The sequence below is a fragment of the Pseudorca crassidens genome, chromosome 1, assembly GCF_039906515.1.
Source record: "Pseudorca crassidens isolate mPseCra1 chromosome 1, mPseCra1.hap1, whole genome shotgun sequence".
NCBI lineage: Eukaryota > Metazoa > Chordata > Mammalia > Artiodactyla > Delphinidae > Pseudorca > Pseudorca crassidens.
In genome coordinates, this window is record NC_090296.1 from 113141160 (window position 1) to 113165778 (window position 24619).

The 24619-nt window shown below is 40.0% G+C and overlaps 1 protein-coding gene across 1 annotated transcript in view; it reads right to left on the minus strand.

Annotated features, from left to right (window-relative positions):
* Nucleotides 1–536: 536 nt before the first annotated feature.
* SPG21 (SPG21 abhydrolase domain containing, maspardin) overlaps nt 537–24619 on the minus strand; it is a 111578-nt gene continuing 87495 nt past the window's right edge. The window contains exon 10 of the mRNA XM_067750386.1: nt 537–1046. Within this exon, the coding sequence (XP_067606487.1) occupies nt 1026–1046 (21 nt within the window). The 3' untranslated portion in view covers nt 537–1025. The remainder of the gene's footprint in view (nt 1047–24619) is intronic.

Here is a 24619-nt window from a genome sequence, read left to right on the forward strand (position 1 = left end):
GATCTAATTCCCTGACCAGGGATTGAACCCAGGCCCCCTGCCTTGGGAGCCCAGAGTCTTCACCACTGGACCACCAGGGAAGTCCCTATTTTTAGTTTTTTAAGGAACCTCCATACTGTTTGCCATAGTGGCTGAACAGTTTACATTCCCAACAGTGTATTAGGGTACACTTTTCTCCACATCCTCTCCAACATTTGCTATTTGTGGACTTTTTGATGATAGCTATTATAACAGGTGTAAGGTGATATCTCATTGTGCTTTTGATTTGCATTTCTCTAATCATTAATGATGTTGGGCATCTTTTCATGTGCCTATTGGTCATCTGTATGTCTTCTTTGGAGAAATGTCTATTTAGATCTTCTGCCCGTTTTCTGATTGGGTTGTTTGTTTTTTGATGTTGAGTTGAATGACCTGTTTGTATATTTTGGATATTAACCCCTTGTATGTTGCATCATTTGCAAATATTTTCTCCCATTCCGTAGGTTGTCTTTTTGTTTTGTTGATGGTTTCCTATTTTTTTCTCTCTCTCTCTCACACACACACACACACTGTATTTTATTTTTACAAGAGATAAGTAAATGGACACCAAGCATTGTAAATGGATGATCACAACAAAAGCAACAATGATTGCAATTACCAAACACGAAACACGCTCATACTATGTCATAATATTGACATTCAGTCCAGTAATCCTCCACTGTAACAGCTCCTTTACTTTGCAGTGAAAATTGATTTGTATATTTTTTGCCTCTGAGTCCTTGTGGGATTTTTTTTTATTCAAACAAAGTCACAAAAATTATAATCATCCTCATCAGTTCACTCAGTCCCATGTAATAAATTTTTTTTTCATCTTGATCTTTTGTTAGCACTTTTATGAATTCATCACTTTTCCATTAGAGTTCTGAAAATGCTTATTCATTCAGTTCAGCAGTATAGTCAGTTACCAGAAACCTGTACTTGTCAGAGTCTTTTCCATGAATTCCTTGAAGATGAAACCCTTTTATAGGAACATTTTTGCAGAAGCATCAGAGTACACCCAGAACTGTCTGTAAATGACAAAAGACATAAAAATGACCACGGTTAAAGATTTGATGAAAGTCCATAATAATGCAAATGACAAGGTAATTTAGTTATTTCTGAGATACACTTTTTAAGGTAATAACTAGAATTATGACTTATAACATTATACTAGAACATATAAGATTTTTAGAAATTTCATGTAATGCCTGAAACATTCATATTAACAAATTTCCATACAAATAAACCAAAGAAAGTTTAGTATTAGTTTTTTTGGTTGGTTTTTATATTGCAGGTTCTTATTAGTCATCAATTTTATACACATCGGTGTAGACATGTCAATCCCAATCGCCCAATTCAGCACACCACTATCCCCACCCCACCGTGGTTTTCCCCCCTTAGTGTCCATACGTTTGTTCTCTACATCTGTGTCTCAACTTCTGCCCTGCAAACCGGTTCATCTGTACCATTTTTCTAGGTTCCACATACATGCGTTAATATACGATATTTGTTTTTCTCTTTATGACTTACTTCACTCTGTATGACAGTCTCGAGGTCCACCCACGTCTCAACAAATGACTCAATTTCGTTCCATTTTATGGGTGAGTAATATTCCATTGTATATATGTACCATAACTTCTTTATCCATTTGTCTGTCGATGGGCATTTAGGTTGCTTCCATGACCTGGCTATTGTAAATAGTGCTGCAGTGAACGTTGGGCTGCATGTGTCTTTTTGAATTATGATTTTCTCTGGGTATATGCCCAGTAGTGGGATTGCTGGATCATATGGTAATTCTATTTTTAGTTTTTTAAGGAACCTCCATACTGTTCTCCATAGTGGCTGTATCAATTTACATTCCCACCAACAGTGCAAGAGAGTTCCCTTTTCTCCACACCCTCTCCAGCATTTGTTGCTTGTAGATTTTTTTTTTTTTTTTGCTGTACTTGGGCCTCTCACTGTTGTGGCCTCTCCCATTGCGGAGCACAAGCTCCGGACGCGCAGGCTCAGCGGCCATGGCTCACGGGCCCAGCCGCTCCGCGGCATGTGGGATCCTCCCGGACCTGGGCACGAACCCATGTCCCCTGCATCGGCAGGCGGACTCTCAACCACTGCACCACCAGGGAAGCCCCTGCTTGTAGATTTTTTGATGATGCCCATTCTTACTGGTGTGAGGTGATACCTCACTGTAGTTTTGACTTGCATTTCTCTAATAATTGGTGATGTTGAGCAGCTTTTCATGTGCTTATTGTCCATCTGTATGTCTTCTTTGGAGAAATGTCTATTTAGGTCTTATGCCCATTTTTGGATTGGGTTGTTGGTTTCTTTAATTTTGAGCTGCATGAGCTGTTTATATATTTTGGAGATTAATCATTTGTTGATTCGTTTGCAAATATTTTCTCCCATTCTGAGGGTTATCTTTTCGTCTTGTTTATGGTTTCCTTTGCTGTGCAAAAGCTTTGAAGTTTCACTAGGTCCCATTTGTTTATTTTTGTTTTTATTTCCATTACTCTAGGAGGTGGATCAAAAAAGATCTTGCTGTGATTTATGTCAAAGAGTGTTCTTCCTATGTTTTTCTCTAGAGTTTTATAGTGTCTGGTCTTACATTTAGGTCTCTAATACATTTTAAGTTTATTTTTGTGTATGGTGTTAGGGAGTGTTCTAATTTCATTCTTTTACATGTAGCTGTCCAGTTTTCCCAGCACCACTTATTGAAGAGGCTGTCCTTTCTCGACTGTATATCTTTGCCTCCTTTGTCATAGATTAGTTGACCATAGGTGTGTGAGTTTATCTCTGGGCTTTCTATCCTGTTCCATTGGTCTATATTTCTGTTTTTGTGCCAGTACCGTATTGTCTTGATGACTCTAGCTTTGTATGTAGTCTGAAGTCAGGGAGTCTGATTCCTCCAGCTCCATTTTTTTCCCTCAAGACTGCTTTGCCTATTCGGGGTCTTTTGTGTCTCCATACAAATTTTAAGATGATTAGTTCTAGTTACGTAAAAAATGCCATTGGTAGTTTGATAGGGATTGCACTGAATCTGTAGATTGCTTTGGGTAGTATAGTCATTTTCACAATATTGATTCTTCTAATCCAAGAACATGGTATATCTCTCCATCTGTTGGTATCATCTTTAATTTCTTTCATCAGTCTTATAGTTTTCTGCATACAGGTCTTTTGTCTCCCTAGGTAGGGTTATTCCTAGGTATTTTATTCTTTTTGTTGCAGTGGTAAATGGGAATGTTTTCATAATTTCTCCTTCAGATTTTTCATCATTAGTGTATAAGAATGCAGGAGATTTCTGTGCATTAATTTTGTATCCTGCAACTTTACCACATTCATTGATTAGCTCTAGTAGTTTTCTGGTGGCATCTTTAGGATTCTCTAAGTATAGTATCATGTCAACTGCAAACAGTGACAGTTTTACTTCTTTTCCAGTTTGTATTCCTTTTATTTCTTTTTCTTCTCTGATTGACAGGGCTAGGACTTCCAAAACTATCTTGAATAATAGTGGTGAGAGTGGACATCCTTCTCTCGTTCCTGATCTTAGAGGGAATCCTTCAGTTTTTCACCATTGAGAATGATGTTTGTGTGGATTTGTCGTATATGGCCTTTATTATGTTGAGGTAGGTTTGCTCTATGCCCACCTTTCTGGAGAGTTTTTATAATAAATGGGTGTTGAATTTTGTCAAAAGCTTTTTCTGCATCTACTGAGATGATCATATGGTTTTTCTTCTTCAGTTTGTTAATATGGTGTGTCACATTGATTGATTTGCATATATTGAAGAATCCTCGCATCCCTGGGATAAATCCCACTTGATCATGGTGTATGATCCTTTTTTTTTAACATCTTTATTGGGATATAATTGCTTTACAGTGGTGTGTTAGTGTCTGCTTTATAACAAAGTGAATCAGTTATACATATACATATGTTCCTATATCTCTTGCCTCTCCCTACCTCCCACACTCCCTATCCCACCCCTCCAGGCAGTCACAAAGCACCGAGCCGATATCCCTGTGACATGCAGCTGCTTCCCACTAGCTATCTACCTTACGTTTGTTAGTGTGTATATGTCCATGCCTCTCTCTCGCCCTGTCACAGCTCACCGTTCCCCCTCCCCATATCCTCAAGTCCGTTCTCCAGTAGGTCTGTGTCTTTATTCCTGTCTTACCCCTAGGTTCTCCATGACATTTTTTTTCTTAAATTCCATATATATGTGTTAGCATACGGTATTTGTCGTTCTCTTTCTGACTTACTTCACTCTGTATCACAGACTCTAGGTCTATCCACCTCATTACAAATAGCTCAATTTTGTTTCCTTTTATGGCTGAGTAATATTCCATTGTATATATGTGCCACATCTTCTTTATCCATTCATCCGATGATGGGCACTTAGGTTGTTTCCATCTCCGGGCTATTGTAAATAGAGCTGCAATGAACATTTTGGTGCATGACTCTTTTTGAATTTTGGTTTTCTCAGGGTATATGCCCAGTAGTGGGATTGCTGGGTCATATGGTAGTTCTATTTGTAGTTTTTTAAGGAACCTCCATACTGTTCTCCATAGTGGCTGGAACAATTCACATTCCCACCAGCAGTGCAAGAGTGTTCCCTTTTCTCCACACCCTCTCCAGCATTTATTGTTTGTAGATTTTTTGATGATGGCCATTCTGACTGGTGTGAGATGATACCTCATTGTAGTTTTGATTTGCATTTCTCTAATGATTAATGATGTTGAGCATTCTTTCATGTGTTTGTTGGCAGTCTGTATATCTTCTTTGGAGAAATATCTGTTTAGGTCTTCTGCCCATTTTTGGATTGGGTTGTTTGTTTGTTTGTTATTGAGCTGCATGAGCTACTTGTAAATTTTGGAAATTAATCCTTTGTCACTTGCTTCATTTGCAAATATTTTCTCCCATTCTGAGGGTTGTCTTTTGGTCTTGTTTATGGTTTCCTTTGCTGTGCAAAAGCTTTGAAGTTTCATTAGGTCCTATTTGTTTATTTTTGTTTTTATTTCCATTTCTCTAGGAAGTGGGTCAAAAAGGATCTTGCTGTGATTTATGTCATAGAGTGTTCTGCCTATGTTTTCCTCTAGGAGTTTGATAGTTTCTGGCCTTACATTTAGGTCTTTAATCCATTTTGAGCTTATTTTTGTGTATGGTGTTAGGGAGTGATCTAATCTCATACTTTTACATGTAGCTGTCCAGTTTTCCCAGCACCACTTATTGAAGAGGCTGTCCTTTCTCCACTGTACATTCCTACCTCCTTTATCAAAGATAAGGTGACCATATGTGCGTGGGTTTATCTCTGGGCTTTCTATCCTGTTCCATTGATCTATCTTTCTGTTTTTGTGCCAGTACCATACTGTCTTGATTACTGTAGCTTTGTAGTATAGTCTGTAGTCAGGGAGCCTGATTCCTCCAGCTCCGTTTTTCGTTCTCAAGATTGCTTTGGCTATTCGGGGTCTTTTGTGTTTCCATACAGATTGTGAAATTTTTTGTTGTAGTTCTGTGAAAAATGCCAGTGGTAGTTTGATAGGGATTGCATTGAATCTGTAGATTGCTTTGGGTAGTAGAGTCATTTTCACAATGTTGATTCTTCCAATCCAAGAACATGGTATATCTCTCCATCTATTTGTACCATCTTTAATTTCTTTCATCAGTGTCTTATAATTTTCTGCATACAGGTCTTTTGTCTCCTTAGGTAGGTTTATTCCTAGATATTTTATTCTTTTTGTTGCAGTGGTAAATGGGAGTGTTTTCTTGATTTCACCTTCAGATTTTTCATCATTAGTATATAGGAATGCCAGAGATTTCTGTGCATTAATTTTTGTATCCTGCTACTTTATTTACCAAATTCATTGATTAGCTCTAGTAGTTTTCTGGTGACATCTTTAGGATTCTCTATGTATAGTATCATGTCATCTGCAAACAGTGACAGCTTTACTTCTTCTTTTCCGATTTGGATTCCTTTTATTTCCTTTTCTTCTCTGATTGCTGTGGCTAAAACTTCCAAAACTATGTTGAATAAGAGTGGTGACAGTGGGCAACCTTGTCTTGTTCCTGAACTTAGTGGAAATGCTTTCAGTTTTTCACCATTGAGGATGATGTTGACTGTGGGCTTGTCATATATGGCCTTTATTATGTTGAGGAAAGGTCCCTCTATGCCTACTTTCTGCAGGGTTTTTATCATAAATGGGTGTTGAATTTTGTCAAAAGCTTTCTCTGCATCTATTGAGATGATCATACGGTTTTTCTTCTTCAGTTTGTTAATGTGTGTCACATTGATTGATTTGCATATATTGAAGAATCCTTGCATCCCTGGGATAAATCCCACTTGGTCATGGTGTATGATCCTTTTAATGTGTTGTTGGATTCTGTTTGCTAGTATTTTGTTGAGTTTTTTTGCATCTATATTCATCAGTGATATTGGTCTGTAATTTTCTTTTTTTGTAGTGTCTTTGTCTGGTTTTGGTATCAGGGTGATGGTGGCCTCATAGAATGAGCTTGGGAGTATTCCTTCCTCTGCAATTTTTTGGAAGAGTTTGAGAAGGATGGGTGTTAGCTCTTCTCTAAATGTTTGATAGAAATCACCTGTGAAGCCATCGGGTCCTGGACTTTTGTTTGTTGGGAGATTTTAAATCACAGTTTCAATTTCAGTGCTTGTGATTGGTCTGTTCATATTTTCTGTTTCTTCCTGGTTCAGTGTTGGAAGGTTATACCTTTTTAAGAATTTACCCATTTCTTCCAGGTTGTCCATTTTATTGGCATAGAGTTGCCTGTAGTAGTCTCTTAGGATGCTTTGCATTTCCGTGGTGTCTGTTGTAACCTCTCCTTTTTCATTTCTAATTTTATTGATTTGAGTCCTCTCCCTCTTTTTCTTGATGAGTCTTGCTAATGATTTATCAATTTTGTTTATCCTTTCAAAGAACCAGCTTTTAGTTTTATTGATCTTTGTTGTTTTCTTTGTTTCTATTTCATTTATTTCTGCTCTGATCTTTATGATTTCTTTCCTTCTGCTAACTTTGGGTTTTGTTTGTTCTTCCTTCTCTAGTTCCTTTAGGTGTAAGGTTAGATTGTTTACTTGAGATTTTTCTTGTTTCTTCAGGTAGGCTTGTATAGCTATAAACTTCCCTCTTAGAACTGCTTTTGCTGTATCCCATAGGTTTTGGATCATCGTGTTTTCATTGTCATTTGTCTCTAGGTATTTTTTTGATTTCCTCTTTGATTTCTTCAGTGAATCTTGGTTGTTTAGTAACGTATTGTTTAGCCTCCATGTATTTGTGTTTTTTACGTTTTTTTTCTCTATAATTGATATCCAATCTCATAGCGTTGTGGTCAGAAAAGATGCTTCATATGATTTCAATTTTCTTAAATTTACTGAGGCTTGATTTGTGACCCAAGATGTGATTCATCCTGGAGAATGTTCTGTGCGCACTTGAGAAGACAGTGTAATCTGCTGGTTTTGGATGGAATGTCGTATAAATATCCATTAAATCTATCGGTCTATTGTGTCATTTAAAGCTTCTCTTATTTATTTTCATTTTGGATGATCTGTCCATTGGTCCATTGGTAAGTGAGGTGTTAAAGTCCCCTACTATGACTGTGTTACTGTCGATTTCCTCTTTTATAGCTGTTAGCAGTTGCCTTATGTATTGAGGTGCTCCTATGTTGGGTGCATATATATTTATAATTGTTATATCTTCTTCTTGGATTGATCCCTTGATCATTATGTAGTGTCCTTCCTTGTCTCTTGTAACATTCTTTATTTTAAAGTCTATTTTATCTGATATGAGTATAGCTACTCCAGCTTTCTTTTGATTTCCCTTTGCATGGAATATCTTTTTCTATCCCCTCACTTTCAGTCTGTATGTGTCCCTAGTTCTGAAGTGGGTCTCTTGTAGACAGCATATATATGGGTCTTGTTTTTGTATCCATTCAGCAAGACTGTGTCTTTTGGTTGGAGCATTTAATCCATTTATGTTTAAGATAATTATCAATAGGTATGTTCCTATACCATTTTCTTAATTGTTTTGGGTTTGTTGTTGTAGATCCTTTTCTTCTCTTGTGTTTCCCAGTTACAGAAGTTCCTTTAGCATTTGTTGTAGAGCTGGTTTGGTGGTGCTGAATTCTCTTAGCTTTTGCTTGTCTGTAAAGCTTTTGATTTCTTCATGGAATCTGAATGAGTTCCTTGCCTTGCTAGAGTAATCTTGGTTGTAAGTTTTTCCCTTTCATCACTTTGAGTATATCATGCCACTCCCTTTTGCCTTGTAGAGTTTCTGCTGAGAAATCAGCTGTTAACCTTAAGGGAGTTCCCTTTTATGTTATTTTTCATTTTTCCCTTGCTGCTTTCAGTCATTTTTCTTTGTCTTTAATTTTTGCCAATTTGGTTACTATGTGTCTCGGCATGTTTCTCCTTGGGTTTATTCTGTATGGGACTCTCTGCACTTCCTGAACTTGGTTGGCTATTTCCTTTCCCATGTTAGGGACGTTTTTGACTATAATCTCTTCAAATACTTTCTCGAGTCCTTTTTCTCTCTCTTCTCCTTCTGGGACCCCTATGATGAATGTTGTTCTGAATGTGAATGTTGTTGCGTTTAATGTTGTCCCAGAGTTCTCTTAGGCTGTCTTCATTTCTTTTCATTCTTTTTTCTTTATTCTGTTCCACAGCAGTGAATTCCACCATTCTGTCTTCCAGGTCACTTATCCGTTCTTCTGCCTCAGTTTTTCTGCTGTTGGTTCCATCCAGTGTAGGTTTCATTTCAGTTATTGTATTGTTAATCTCTGTTTGTTCTTTAATTCTTCTAAGTCTTTGTTAAACATTTCTTGCATCTTCTCGATCTTTGCCTCCATTCTTTTTTTAAGGTCCTGTATCATTTTCACTATCATTATTCTGAATTCTTTTTCTGGAAGGTTGCCTATCTCCACTTCATTTAGTTGTTTTTCTGAGGTTTTATCTTGTTCCTTCATCTGGTACATAGCCCTCTGCCTTTTCATCTTGTCTATCTTTCTGCGAATGTGGTTTTTGTTCCATAGGCTGCAGGACTGTAGTTCTTCTTGCTTCTGCTGTCTGCTCTCTGGTGGATGAGGCTATCTAAGAGGCTTGTGTAAGTTTCCTGATGGGAGGGACTTGTGGTGGGTAGAGCTGACTGTTGCTCTGGTGGACAGACCTCAGTAAAACTTTAATCCATTTGACTGTTGATGGGTGGGGCTGGGTTCCCTCCCTGCTGGTTGTTTTGCCTGAGGCAACCCAACACTGGAGCCTACCTGGGCTCTTTGGTGGGGCTAATGACAGACTCTGGGAGGGCTCACGCCAAGGAGTACTTCCCAGAACTTCTGCTGCCAGTGTCCTTGTCCCCATGGTGAGCCACAGCCACACAGCCACCCCCTGCCTCTGCAGGAGACCCTCCAACACTAGCAGGTAGGTCTGGGTCAGTCTCCTATGGGGTCACTGCTCCTTTCCCTGGGTCCCGATGCACACACTACTTTGTGTGTGCCCTCCAAGAGTGGAGTCTCTGTTTCCCCCAGTCCTGTCGAAGTCCTGCAATCAATTCCCACTAGGCTTCAAAGTCTGATTCTCTAGGAATTCCTCCTCCCATTGCTGGACCCCCAGGTTGGGAAGCCTGACGTGGGGCTCAGAACCTTCAGTGGGTGGACTTATGTGGTATAAGTGTTCTCCAGTTTGAGAGTCACCCACCCAGCAGTTATGGGATTTGATTTTACTGTGATTGTGCCCCTCGTACCCTCTCATTGTAGCTTCTCCTTTGTCTTGGATGTGGGGTATCTTTTTTGGTGAGTTCCAGTGTCTTCCTGTCGATGATTGTCCAGCAGCTAGTTGTGATTTTGGTGTTCTCACAAGAGGGAGCGAGAGCGTGTCCTTCTACTCCACCATCTTGGTTCCTCTCGATCGTTTCCTTTGCTCTGCAAAAGCTTTTAAGTTTGATTAGGTCCCATTTGTTTATTTTTGCTGTTATTTCTTTTGCCTTGAGAGGCTGATGTAAGAAAATATTGCTATGATTTATGTCAAAGTGTATTTCACCCATGTTCTCTTCTAGGCGTTCTATGCTGTCATGTCTTACATTTAGGTCTTTAAACCATTTTGAGTTTATTTTTTGTATGGTGTGAGGGAGTGTTCTAATTTCAGTTGATATACATGTAGCCATCCAGCTTTCCCAACACCACTTGTTAAAGAGACCATCTTTTCTCCATTGTATATTCTTGCCTCTTTTGCATAAATTAATTGGCCATGGGTGTGTGGGTTTAGTTCTAGGCTCTCTATTCTGTTCCATTGATCTATATGTCTGCTTTTGTGCCAATACCAGGATGTTTTGTTAACTGTAGCTTTATAGTATAGTCTGAAGCCTGGAAGGGTTATACATCCGGCTTTTTTCTTTTTCCTCATGATTGCTTTGGCAGTTCTGGGTCTTTTGTGGTTCCATATAAATTTTAGGATTATTTGTTCTAGTTCTGTGAAAACTGTCATGGGTAATTTGATAGGGATCACATTAAATCTGTAGATTGCCTTGGGTAGTATGGCCATTTTAACAATATTAATTCTTCCAATCCAAGGACATGGAATATCTTTCCATTTCTTTGAATCATCTTCAGTTTCCTTTATCAGTATCCTGTAGTTTTCAGCATATAGGTCTTTCAACTCCTTGGTTAACTTTATACCCAGGTATTTTTTTACATGATTTTAAATGGGATTTTTTTTTAAACTTTCTGATTTCATTGTTCATATAAAGAAATGCAACAAATTTCTGTATATTAATCTTCTATCCTGCTACCTTGCTGAATTCATTTATTAGTTCTGGTAGTCTTTGTGTGGAGACTTTGGGGTTCTCTATATAGAGTATCTTGTCATCTGCAAATAGTGACAGTTTTACCTCTTCCCTTCCAATTTGGATACATTTTATTTCTTTTTCTTGTCTGACTTTGTGGCTAGAACTTCCAATAATATGTTGAATAACAGTGGTGAGAGTGGGTATCTTTGCCTTGTTCCTGAATTTATTGGGAAGACTTTCAGCTTTTCACCATTGAGTATTATGTCAGCTGTGGGTTTGTTGTAAATGGCCTTTATTATGTTGAGATATGTTCTCACTATACCCACTTTGATGAGAGTTTTTGTCATGAATGGATGTTGAATTTGTCAAATGCTTTTTCTGCATCTATTGAGATGATCATGGTTTTTGTGTTTTCTTTTGTTGATGTGGTGCATCACATTGATTGATCTGCATATGTTGAGCCATCCTTGCAACTCTGGAGTGAATCCAACTTGATCATGGTATATGATCCCTTTTATGTATTGTTGGATTCAGTTTGCCAATATTTTGTTGAGTATTTTCGCATCTATATTCATGAAAGACGTTGGCCTGTCATTTTCATTTTTTGTAGTATCTTTGTCTGGTTTTGATATCAGGGTGATGGTGGCCTCATAGAATGAATTTGGGAGTGTTCCCTCCTTTTCAGTTTTTTGGAATAGTTTGAGAAGATTCAGTATAAGTTCTTTATATGTTTGGTAGTATTCCCCAGTGAAGCCGTCCAGTTCTGGACTTTTGTTTGCGGGGAATTTTAATCCTTGTTTTCCAGTTGTTTTTGTAGCTCTTCTTTGTTCATTTCTTTTTGTTTGTTTTTCCTTTTGTGGTTTGATGATTTTCTTTTGTAGTATGTTTGAGTTCCTTTCTTTTTGGTTTGTGTGAATCTGTTGTATGTTTTTTTTTTTGGTTTTTTTTTTGTTTTTTTGCGGTACGCGGGCCTCTCGCTGTTGTGGCCTCTCCCGTTGCGGAGCACAGGCTCCAGACGCGCAGGCTCAGTGGCCATGGCTCACGGGCCCAGCTGCTCCGCGGCATGTGGGATCTTCCCGGACCGAGGCACAAACCCGTGTTCCCTGCATCGGCAGGTGGACTCTCAATCACTGCGCCACCAGGGAAGCCCCTGTTGTATGTTTCTGATTTGTGGTTACCATGGGGTCAAGTATGTTGACCCATAACTAAATCTACTTGCTTTAAACTGGTAGTCGTTCAAGTTCAAACACACTCTAAAAGATCTACATTTTTATACTCCCCTTACCCACATTTTGTGATTTTGATGTCCTATTTTACATCTTCATGCTTATCCTTTTACTGTTTATTGTATTGATAGTTAAAGTCACTTTTTAAAAAAACTAATGAATTAATTTATTTTTGGCTGCATTGGGTCTTCACTGCTGCACAGGACCCTCTCTAGTTGCGGTGAGCGGGGGCCACCCTTCGCTGTGGTGCACGGGCTCATCGCGGTGGCCTCTCTTGTGGAGCACGGGCTCTAGGGACGTGGGCTTCAGTAGTTGTGGCATGCAGTCTCAGCAGTTGTGGCTCGCAGAGTCAGCAGTTGTGGCTCGTGGACTCTAGAGCGCAGGCTCAGTAGTTGTGGTGCACAGGCTTAGCCACTCCACGGCACGTGGGATCCTCCCGGACCAGGGCTCAAACCCGCGTCCCCTGCGTTGGCAGGCGGATTCGCTTCCCTGTGCCACCAGGGAAGCCCTAAAGTCACTTTTACAATTTTTTAAGTTGTTTTTTAATCTATGTACTGGCTTATTTAAGTGATCTTCAATCTTTTTATATATTTGCCTTTCCTATTATGATTTTCCCTTCCCTGTAGACTTTTGTCTTTCCTCTATTAGAGAAGACCCTTCAATATTTCTTTTAGGGTAGGGTTAGTATTGCTGAGTTCTTTTAGTTTATGTTTGTCTGAGAAATTCTTTCTCTCTCCTTCTATTCTAAATGATACTCTTGCTGGGTAGAGTATCCTAGGTTGCAAGTTTTTCCCTTTCAGTACTTTGACTACATTCATGCTACGCGCTTCTGGCCTGCAAAGTTTGTGCAGGGAAATCAACTGAGCCTTATGTGGTGGGGGGTCCCTTTAACTGACTCTTTGTTTTTCTCTTGCTGCCTTTAGAATCTGCTCTTTAAATTTTGCTATTTTAATTATAATATGTTTTGGTCTGGGTCTCTTTGGGTTTATCTTATTTGGGAGCCTCTGTGCTTCCTGTACCTGGATATCTGTTTCCTTCTTTAGGTTTGGGAAGTTTCCAGCCTTACTTTCTTCAAACGCATTTTTGATCCCCTTCTCTCTCTCTTCTCCTTCTGGAACCCCTATTATGTGTAGGTTGGCATGTTTTATATTATATAAGGCTTGTATGTCGCTTTCATTTTTTTTTTTTCATTTGTCTTTCTGTCTGCTCTTCTGATTGGGTGATTTCCATTATTCTGTCTTCCAAATCACTTATTCATTCTCCTGTGTCAGTTAGTTGACTATTGATTGCTTCAACATTGGTTTTCATATAGGCAATTGAATTGTCTGTTTTTTAAAATTTTATTTATTTTTTGGCTGTGTTGGGTCTTCATTGCTGCATGCGGGCTTTCTCTAGTTGTGGTGAGAAGGGGCTACTCTTCTTTGCAGTGCACAGGCTCCTCATTGCAGTGGCTTCTCTTGTTGCGGAGTATGGGCTCTAGGTGCGTGGGCTTCCGTAATAGTGGCACGCAGGCTCTAGAGCGTAGGCTCAGTAGTTGTGGTGCACAGACTTAGTTGCTCTGTGGCCTGTGGGATCTTCCCAGACCAGGGCTTGAACCTGTGTCCCCTGCATTGGCAGGCGGATTCTTAACCACTGCACCACCAAGGAAGTCCCTGCATCATCTATCTTTGATTGGTTCATCTTTGTAGCTTCTAGTTCCTTGTTACGGTGATCTGTGTTTCTAATGATAATCTTTCTTACTTCAGGTAGCATTTTTATTACCTTTTTGAACTCGGTGTCTAGTAGACTGGTGAGCTCTGTTTCATTATTATTTCAGAGGATATCTCTTGCTCTTTTAATTGGGATTCATTCCTCTGCCTTTTCATTTATTTGACTTAACGTTCTCTGTCTCTATGAATTTAGGAGAAACAGTTATCTACTGTGGTCTCGAAGAGGCATTTTTTTGTGGGAGTGTCTGTGTGTAGACCGTGTGTGTCCAGTGTTTTTGGTGAGAGGGCTGGTTCGGTATGGATGACAGCCACATCTTCCCTCAGGAAGTGCTGGCCATTATCCCCTTGATAGGGGTGTGTGGTTGGTGTTGGAGTATCTAAAGCCTGTGCAGGGTGTGAGGCAGGACTTCCCCTCTGCTCCGCGGCTGTCACAGCTCTGTCAGGGGTGGGGTCTGCTCCTCAGTTGTTGAAGTAGAAGCCCTGAGGGTTGGGTTCAGTCAGGCTCTGTTGCCTTTGGGCACGTGCCCTGCTGCAAATGAGGTAGTTGCTGGAGCAAGTGAGGCCCATGCAGTCACAGGGGACCTATGTGCTACCTGTGTATGCATCCACAGTTCTGCTCAGAAGCAGCCCAAAGTCGTGTCCCTTCCTCAGTTGTGTTTATATCAGATCTACTGCAAGGCTATGCTGTGGAGCAGGCTGAGGCTGGGGGCTGTGATGTGTGGCTGCAGGAACTGAGGTGGCTGCACTGCCCACCAGAGATCTGGGCTGCCTCTGTGGCAGACTTCTCTCAGGACGTGTCTGCCAGATCCAGCGCTAAGCTGTGGTGTGGAGTGGGCAGAGCTGAGGTGTTGACCCCTTTGGATTGGGAAGTGTGGTGAGGTGGCAGCAGCCAGTGCAAGGCTCTCTCTGCCCTGATTGTTAGTGAGCCAGCATGAGCATACTCCTTGTGAGTGGAGTCTAGGCTTCTCCAGCCCTTCTGTCTATCCCAGTGGATTTCCCAGCAGGCAAGTGGGCTTGTGTCCTCCATGCAAGACCCCCAGGACTGGGATACCCAGATTGTGGCTCAACTTGCTTGCTCTCCAGGGCGAGGGTCCCAATCCAATGGCTTTTTTACCTGTCTTACCCAGTTACATGGAAATCTTTCTCGCAGGTTTGGTTATATAGGCGTTCTTCTGCCAGTTTCCAGTTGGTTTTCCACAAGAATTGTTACACATGTAGATGTATTTTTGATGTGTTTGTGGGGGGGGTGGTGAGCTCTATGTCCTCCTACTCTGCCATCTTGATCCTCTTTTCTGTCTCTGAGGAGGGAGGTGGAGGCACTGACAGCACAGAGCTGAGGTAACTTTTTTTAGTTGAAGTATTGTTGATGTACAATATTGTATAACTTTTAGGTGTACATATAATGATTCACAATTTTTTTTTCTGTGGTACGCAGGCCTCTCACTGTTGTGGCCTCTTCCGTTGCAGAGCACAGGCTCCAGACGTGCAGGCTCAGCGGCCATGGCTCACGGGCCCAGCCGCTCCGCGGCATGTGGGATTTTCCCGGACCGGGGCACGAACCCGTGTCCCCTGCATCGGCAGGCGGATTCTCAACCACTGTGCCACCAGGGAAGCCCAAAGATTCACAATTTTTAAAAGATATACTCCATTTATACTTATTATAACATATTGGCTATATTGCCTGTGCTGTACAGTATATTCTTTTTTTTAACATCTTTATTGGGGTATAATTGCTTTACAATGGTGTGTTAGTTTTTGCTTTATAACAAAGTGAATCAGTTATACATATACATATGTTCCCATATGTCTTCCCTCTTGCGTCTCCCTCCCTCTCACCCTCCCTATCCCACCCCTCCAGGCTGTCACAAAGCACCAAGCCGATATCCCTGTGCCATGCGGCTGCTTCCCACTAGCTATCTACCTTACGTTTGGTAGTGTATATATGTCCATGCCTCTCTCTCGCTTTGTCACAGCTCACCCTTCCCCCGCCCCATATCCTCACGTCCGTTCTCCAGTAGGTCCGTGTCTTTATTCCTGTCTTACCCCTAGGCTCTTCATGACATTTTTTTTCCTTAAATTCCATATATATGTGTTAGCATACAGTATTTGTCTTTCTCTTTCTGACTTACTTCACTTTGTATGACAGACTCTAGGTCTATCCACCTCGTTAAAAATAGCTCAATTTCGTTTCTTTTTATGGCTGAGTAATATTCCATTGTATATATGTGCCACATCATCTTTATCCATTCGTCCGATGATGGGCACTTAGGTTGTTTCCATCTCTGGGCTATTGTAAATAGAGCTGCAATGAACATTTTGGTACATGACTCTTTTTGAATTTTGGTTTTCTCAGGGTATATGCCCAGTAGTGGGATTGCTGGGTCATATGGTAGTTCTATTTGTAGTTTTTTAAGGAACCTCCATACTGTTCTCCATAGTGGCTGAACCAATTCACATTCCCACCAGCAGTGCCAGAGTGTTCCCTTTTCTCCACACCCTCTCCAGCATTTATTGTTTGTAGATTTTTTGATGATGGCCATTCTGACTGGTGTGAGATGATATCTCATTGTAGTTTTGATTTGCATTTCTCTAATGATTAATGATGTTGAGCATTCTTTCATGTGTTTGTTGGCAGTCTGTATATCTTCTTTGGAGAAATGTCTATTTAGGTCTTCTGCCCAGGTTTGGATTGGGTTGTTTGTTTCTTTGTTATTGAGCTGCATGAGCTGCTTGTAAATTTTGGAAATTAATCCTTTGTCACTTGCTTCATTTGCAAATATTTTCTCCCATTCTGACGGTTGTCTTTTGGTCTTGTTTATGGTTTCCTTTGCTGTGCAAAAGCTTTGAAGTTTCATTAGGTCCCATTTGTTTATTTTTGCTTTAATTTCCATTTCTCTAGGAGGTGGGTCAAAAAGGATCTTGCTGTGATTTATGTCATAGAGTGTTCTGCCTATGTTTTCCTCTAAGAGTTTGATAGTTTCTGGCCTTACATTTAGGTCTTTAATCCCTTTTGAGCTTATTTTTGTGTATGGTGTTAGGGAGTGATCTAATCTCACAGTTTTACATGTAGCTGTCCAGTTTTCCCAGCACCACTTATTGAAGAGGCTGTCCTTTCTCCACTGTACATTCCTACCTCCTTTATCAAAGATAAGGTGACCATATGTGCGTGGGTTTATCTCTGGGCTTTCTATCCTGTTCCATTGATCTATCTTTCTGTTTTTGTGCCAGTACCATACTGTCTTGATTACTGTAGCTTTGTAGTATAGTCTGAGGTCAGGGAGCCTGATTCCTCCAGCTCCATTTTTCGTTCTCTAGATTGCTTTGGCTATTCGGGGTCTTTTGTGTTTCCATACAAAGTGTGAAATTTTTTGTTGTAGTTCTGTGAAAAATGCCAGTGGTAGTTTGATAGGGATTGCATTGAGTCTGTAGATAGCTTTGGGTAGTAGAGTCATTTTCACAATGTTGATTCTTCCAATCCAAGAACATGGTATATCTCTCCACCTATTTGTATCATCTTTAATTTCTTTCATCAGTGTCATAATTTTCTGCATACAGGTCTTTTGTCTCCTTAGGTAGGTTTATTCCTAGATATTTCATTCTTTTTGTTGCAGTGGTAAATGGGAGTGTTTTCTTGATTTCACTTTCAGGGTTTTCATCATTAGTGTATAGAAATGCCAGAGATTTCTGTGCATTAATTTTGTATCCTGCTACTTTACCAGAGTCATTGATAAGCTCTAGTAGTTTTCTGGTAGCATCTTTAGGATTCTCTATGTATAGTATCATGTCATCTTTAAACAGTGACAGCTTTACTTCTTCTTTTCCGATTTGGATTCCTTTTATTTCCTTTTCTTCTCTGATTGCCGTGGCTAAAACTTCCAAAACTATGTTGAATAAGAGTGGTGAGAGTGGGCAACCTTGTCTTTTTCCTGATCTTAGTGGAAATGCTTTCAGTTTTTCACTATTGAGGATGATATTGGCTGTGGGTTTGTCATATATGGCCTGTATTATGTTGAGGAAATGTCCCTCTATGCCTACTTTCTGCAGGGTTTTTATCATAAATGGGTGTTGAGTTTTGTCAAAAGCTTTCTTTGCATCTATTGAGATGATCATATGGTTTTTCTCCTTCAATTTGTTAATATGGTGTATCACGTTGATTGATTTGCATATATTGAAGAATCCTTGCATTCCTGGAATAAACCCCCCTTGATCATGGTGTATGATCCTTTTAATGTGCTCTTGGATTCTGTTTGCTAGTATTTCGTTGAGGATTTTTGCATCTATGTTCATCAGTGATATTGGCCTGTAGTTTTCTTTCTTTGTGACATCCTTTTCTGGTTTTGGTATCAAGGTGATGGTGGCCTCATCGAATGAATTTGGGAATGGTCCTCCCTCTGCTATATTTTGGAAGAGTTTGAGAAGGATAGGCGTTAGCTCTTCTTTAAATGTTTGATAGAATTCACCTGTGAAGGCATCTGGTCCTGGGCTTTTCTTTGTTGGAAGATTTTTAATCACAGTTTCAATTTCAGTGCTTGTGATGGGTCTGTTCATATTTTCTGTTTCTTCCTGATTCAGTCTTGGCAGGTTGTGCATTTCTAAGAATGTGTCCATTTCTTCCAGGTTGTCCATTTTATTGGCATAGAGTTGCTTGTAGTAATCTCTCATGATCTTTTGTGTTTCTGCAGTGTCAGTTGTTACTTCTCCTTTTTCATTTCTAATTCTATTGCAGTATATTCTTATAACTTATTTATTTTTATATATAGTAGTTTGTACCTGTTAATCCCCTACCCCTATCTTGCCCCTTCCCCTTCCCACTGGTAACCACTAGTTTGTTCTCTATATCTGTGAGTCTCTTTCTTTTATGTTATATTTAGTAGGTGGTTTTAGTTTTTAGATTCCACATGTAAGTGATATCATACAGTATTTTTCTTTCTTTGACTCATTTCATTAAGCATAATTCCCTGCAAGTCCATCCATGTTGCTGCAAATGGCAAAATTCAATCTTTTTTTCATGGCTGAGTGGTGTTCCATTGTGTGTATATTTTCTTTATCCATTTTTCTGTTGATGGACATTTAGGTTGCTTCCATATCTTAGCAATTGTAAATAATGCTGCTATGAACATGGTGTGTATGTATCTTTTCGAATTAATGTTTTTGTGTTTTCAGGTAGATACCCAGTAGTGAAATTGCTGGATCATATGGTAGTTCTATTTTTAGTTTTTTGAGAAACTTCAGTGTTGTTTCCTACAGTGGCTGCACCAATTTACATTCCCACCAACAGTGTATTAGGGTTCCCTTTTCTCCACTTCCTCACCAACATTTGTTATTTGTGTTCTTTTTGATGATAGCCATTCTAACAGGAGTGAAGTGTGATACATCATTGTGGTTTTGATTTGCATTTCTCTGATAATTAATGATCTTGAGCATCTTTTCCTGTGTCTGTTGGCCATCTGCATGTCCTCTTTGGAAAAATGTCTATTCAGGTCTTCTGCCCATTTTTCAATCTGGTTGGTGGTTTTTTGATGTTGGGCTGTCTGAGCTGTATAAATATTTTGGATATTAAGCCCTTATCAGTTGCATGGTTTGCAAATATTTTGTCCCATTAAGTAGGCTGTTTTTTTTTTTTTTTTTTTGTGGTACGCGGGCCTCTTACTGTTGTGGCCTCTCCCATTGCAGAGCACAGGCTCCGGACGCACAAGCTCAGCAGCCATGGCTCACGGGCCTAGCTGCTCTGCGGCATGTGGGATCCTCCCGGACCGGGGCACGAACCCGTGTTCCCTGCATCAGCAGGCGGACTCTCAACCACTGTGCCACCAGGGAAGCCCTGTTTTTGCTTTTTTTCCCTTTGCTGTAGGGGACAGATCCAAAAAAATATTGCTACGGTTTATGTCAAAGAGTGTTCTGCCTATGTTTTCTTCTAGGAGTTTTATAGCCTCCTGCCTTACATTTAGGTCTTTAATCCATTTTGAGTGTATTTTTGTATATGGTGTTAGACAATGCTCTAATTTCATTCTTTTACATGAAGCTGCCTGGTTTTCCCAGGACCATTTATTTTTATTTTTTCACATTGCCCTGTTCTTGTTTTTTCTTTTGAATTTTATTTTATTTTTTTATACAGCAGGTTCTTATTAGTTATCTATTTTATACATATTAGTGTATATATGTCAATCTCCATCTCCCAATGCATCCCATCACCCCCCGGCTTTACCCCCTTGGTGTCCATACGTTTGTTCTCTACATCTGTGTCTATTTCTGCCTTGCAAACCGGTTCATCTGTACCATTTTTCTAGATTCCACATATATGCATTAATATACGATATTTGTTTTTCTCTTTCTGACTTACTTCACTCTGTATAACCATCTCTAGCTCTATCCACATCTCTACAAATGACCCAATTTCATTCCTTTTCATGGCTGAGTAATATTCCATTGTATATATGTACCACATGTCTTTATCCATTTGTCTGTCGATGGACATTTAGGTTGCTTCCATAACCTGGCTATTGTAAATAGTCCTGCAATGAACATTGGGGTGCGTATGTCTTTTTGAATTATGGTTTTCTTAGGGTATATGCCCAGTAGTGGGATTGCTGGGTCGTATGGTAATTCTATTTTTAGTTTTTTAAGGAACCTCCATGCTGTTCTCCATAGTGGCTGTATCCATTTACATTCCCACCAACAGTGCAAGAGGGTTTCCTTTTCTCCATACCCTCCCCAGCATTTGTCGTTTGTAGATTTTCTTTTTTTTTTTTTTTAATGATGGCTAGCACTTTTTAACAATCAAGTATTTTTTAACTAAAAGAAAAAGAGAGAGACCACTCTGGCTGTTTTGTAGGAAATAAACTTGCAGGCGGGACTGGAATAGAATCAGAGAGACCAGTTAGGAGGCTACTGGAGTATTTCAGGCAGAGAAGATGGTGGTTTGGATGGTGACAGCATAGAAGAATTGGTCCGAGTCTGGCTATAATTTGAAGGTTCTTGCTGCTGATTGTATGTGGAGTATGAAAAAGAGAGAAATCAAGGATTGCTCCAGAATATATCGCCTGCTCAATTGAAAGGGTAGAGGGACCTGTAGAGGCAAATGTGGAGTTTAGTTTGGGGCATGTTTGAGACACCTTTTAGACACCCAACTGGAGCCGTCAAGTTGGCATTGAGTCGTCAGCATATGGATGCACTTTGAAGTCATGAAGTTGAATGTGTTCACCAAGAGAGTGATGAGTCGAGATAGAGAAGAACTTTCTGGACTGAATCTTGAGGCAGCCCTAACTCTTGGAGGTCAGGGACATGAGGAGGAACCAGAAGGAAATTCTGTACAAACTAGAAGCCCCTGGAAACCTTGGAAATCAGCAAAGAGTATCTTAGCACTTGCTGCTTAAAGGGTGGTCCTTGGGGCAGGTGTATCAGCATCACCTGGAAACTTGTTAGAAATACAGATCCCTGGGCTCCACTGCAGAGCTGTTGCATCAGAATCTTTGGAGGTGGCATCCAGCAGTCTGTTTTAGCAATCTCTTGTGGTGATTTTTAAAAACTAAAGTTTGCAAAGCGCAGTCCTGGAGGATCGTGAAGAGTTGAGTTTGAAAGGCATTGTTGTGGAGCACTTGTTACAGATCTGGCCTCTGCTTTCCTTTGCCCTTTATCCTCCATATAGGAGGTCAGCAGGTGACCCAGTCTTCCACACTTGCTTCAGAGAGAGCGATCCTAGTGCAGGGCAGGGCACACATGGTGTGAGACAGGTGCCTGGCAGAGCAGGCTGTGCAAAGATCCAGGATAGGTGGTTAGAGGAAAGGTGGACACCTGAGCTCCTGAAGTGCCACAGTCCAGGGAGCATCTTAGAGTGGACATCCCAAGCAGGTGTATCTGTTTGTCTGAATTTGCCCTGGGGCTTGGATCTAAGGGGAAAACAAGTAAGGGAAGGCAGAAGCCTCCTGGTCAGTGTCTTTGCATTACCTACTCACTAGCTCCAGGCTGATTTTGAGAGCTCTGTTCGCCTGTGTGCATCACAGACTGCTGATGGGGATTTGCTAAGTGCATTAAAGGGGCCATACCTGTCTAAGATAGCGAAGATAAATAAAGGAAGAAGACTGGAGTCCCTCAGTGATTTAGAGATGTTAACAAGGCAGGCTGTGTGAAAGGTGCTAAGCCAGCATTTTAAACAGAGTGTGGCTGGGGCCCAGAGTGGTTCATCCGATCTGGTGCTGGCAGGAGAAGGCTTCGTTAGAAAAGGAGTTCTTGAACTTGAGTCCATGGTGTAATGCAGTAGGTCCATGAACTTGAGTGGGAAAAAAATGTATACTGGTCAAACTGAAAATTAGCATTTCCTTCTATTATGAATGTAGGCAGCAAACCACAATAGTATTAGCAGAACCTGTGACTCTGTTATCCATGTAAATCATAGATATTCTTTTTTTAATTACTAATTTACTTATTTTTGGCTGCGTTGGGTCTTTGTTGCTGCACGTGGGCTTTCTCTAGTCGTAGCGAGTGTGGGCTGCTCTTCGTTGTGGCGCACGGGCTTCTCATTGCGATGGCTTCTCTTGTTGCAGAGCACGGGCTCTAGGCACGAGGGCTTCAGTAGTTGTGGCACATGGGCTCAGTAGTTGTGATCCACGGATTTTAGAGCGCAGGCTTAGTTGTGGCACATGGGCTTAGTTGCTCCGCAGTGTCGTTTGTAGATTTTCTGATGATGCCCATTCTAACTGGTGTGAGGTGATACCTCATTGTAGTTTTGATTTGCATTTCTCTAATAATTAGTGATGTTGAGCAGCTTTTCATGTACCTCTTGACCATCTGTATGTCTTCTTTGGAGAAATGTCTATTTAGGTCTTCTGCCCATTTTTTGATTGGGTTGTTTATTTTTTAAAATATTGAGCTGCATGAGCTATTTATATATTTTGGAGATTAATCCTTTGTTGATTTGTTTGCAAATATTTTCTCCCATTCTGAGGGTTGTCTTTTCATCTTGTTTATAGTTTCCTTTGCTGTGTAAAAGCTTTTAAGTTTCATTAGGCCCCATTTGTTCCAGGACCATTTATTGAAGAGACTTTTTTTCCATTGTATATTCTCATCTCCTTTTGCATAGATTAATTGACCATAGGTGTGTTGGTTTATTTCTGGGCTTTCTGTTCTGTTCCATTGATCTGTGTGTCTGTTTTTATGCCAGTACCTTATTGTTTTTATTACTGTATCTTTGTAGTATAGTTTGAAGCCACGGAGTGTGATTCCTCCAGCTCTGTTCTTTCTCAAGATTGTTTTGGCTTTTTGTGGTCTTTTGTGTTTCCATACAAACTTTAAAAGTGTTTGTTTTAGTTCTGTGAAAAATGTCCTTGGTATTTTGATGGGGTTTGCATTGAATTTGTAGATCACCTGGGTAGTATGGTCATTTTAACAATACTAATTCTTCCAATCCATGAATGTGGTCTATCTTTCCATCTGTCTGTGTCATCTTCAACTTCTTTCATCAGCGTCTTACAGTTAGTTTTCTGAGTACATTTCTTTTACCTCCTTAGGTAGGTTTATTCCTATTTTACTCTTTTTGATGTGACAGTAAATGGATTGTTTCCTTAATTTCTGTTTCTAATAGTTCATTCTTAGTGTTTAGAAATGCAACAGATTTCTGTATATTAATTTTGTACCCTGCAACTTTAGTGAATTAATTGATGAGCCCTGTTAGTTTTCTGGTGGTGTCTTTAGGATTTTCTATGTATAGAATCATGTTTTATCCAAACAATGACAGTTTTACTTCTTCCTTTTCAATTTGGATTGCTTTTCTTTTCTTGTCTGATTGTTGTGGCTAGAACTTCCAATACCATGTTGAATAAAAGTGGCAAGAGTGGGCATGCTTGTCTTGTTCCTGATCTTAGAAGAAATGCTTTCAGCTTTTTACTGTTGAGCATGATGTTAGTAGTGGGCTTGTCATATATGGCCTTTATTATGTTGAGTTATGTTTCCCTCTATGCCCACTTTCTGGAGAGTTTTTTATCATAAATGGTATTGAGGTTTTCTGTTTGTTTGTTTTTGCGGTACGTGGGCCTCTCATTGCTGTGGCCTCTCCCGTTGCGGAGCACAGGCTCCGGATGCTCAGGCTCAGCGGCCATGGTTCACGGGCCCAGCCGCTCCATGGCATGTGGGATCCTCCCTGACCAGGGCACGAACCCGCGTCCCCTGCATCAGCAGGCGGACTCTCAACCACTGCGCCACCAGGGAAGCCCGGATATTGAGTTTTTATCAAAAGCTTTTTCTGAATCTATTGAGATGATCATATGGTTTTTATTCTTCAGTATGTTAATGTGGTGTATCACATTGATTGATTGTGAATATTGAAAAATTTTTGCATCCCTGGGATAAATCCCACTTGATTATATTATATGATTATTTTAATGTATCATTGGATTTGGTTTGCTAATATTTTGTTGAGGGTTTTTGCATTTATATTCATCAGTGATATTGGCCTGCGATTTTCTTTTTTGTGGTATCTTTGTCTGGTTTTGGTATCCGGGTGATGCTGGCCTCATAGAATGAGTTTGGGAGTATTCCTTCCTCTGCAGTTTTTTGGAATAGTTTCAGAAGGATAGGTGTTAACTCTTGTAGAAATGTTTGGTAGAATTCTCCTGTGAAGCCACGTGGTCCTGGAATTTTTGGTGTTGTTGGGAGTTTTTAAAGTTTCTGATTCAGTTTCATTATGGGTAATTGATCTGTTCATAATTTCTATTTATTCCTGGTTCAGTCTTGGGAAGTTGTATATTTCTAGGAATTTGTCCATTTCTTCTAGGTTGTTCATTTTATTAGCATATACTTGTTTGTAGTAGTCTCTTATGATCCTCTGTATTTCTGTGCTGTTGGCTGTAACTTCTCCTTTTTCATTTCTGATATTATTGATTTGGGCCCTCCCTC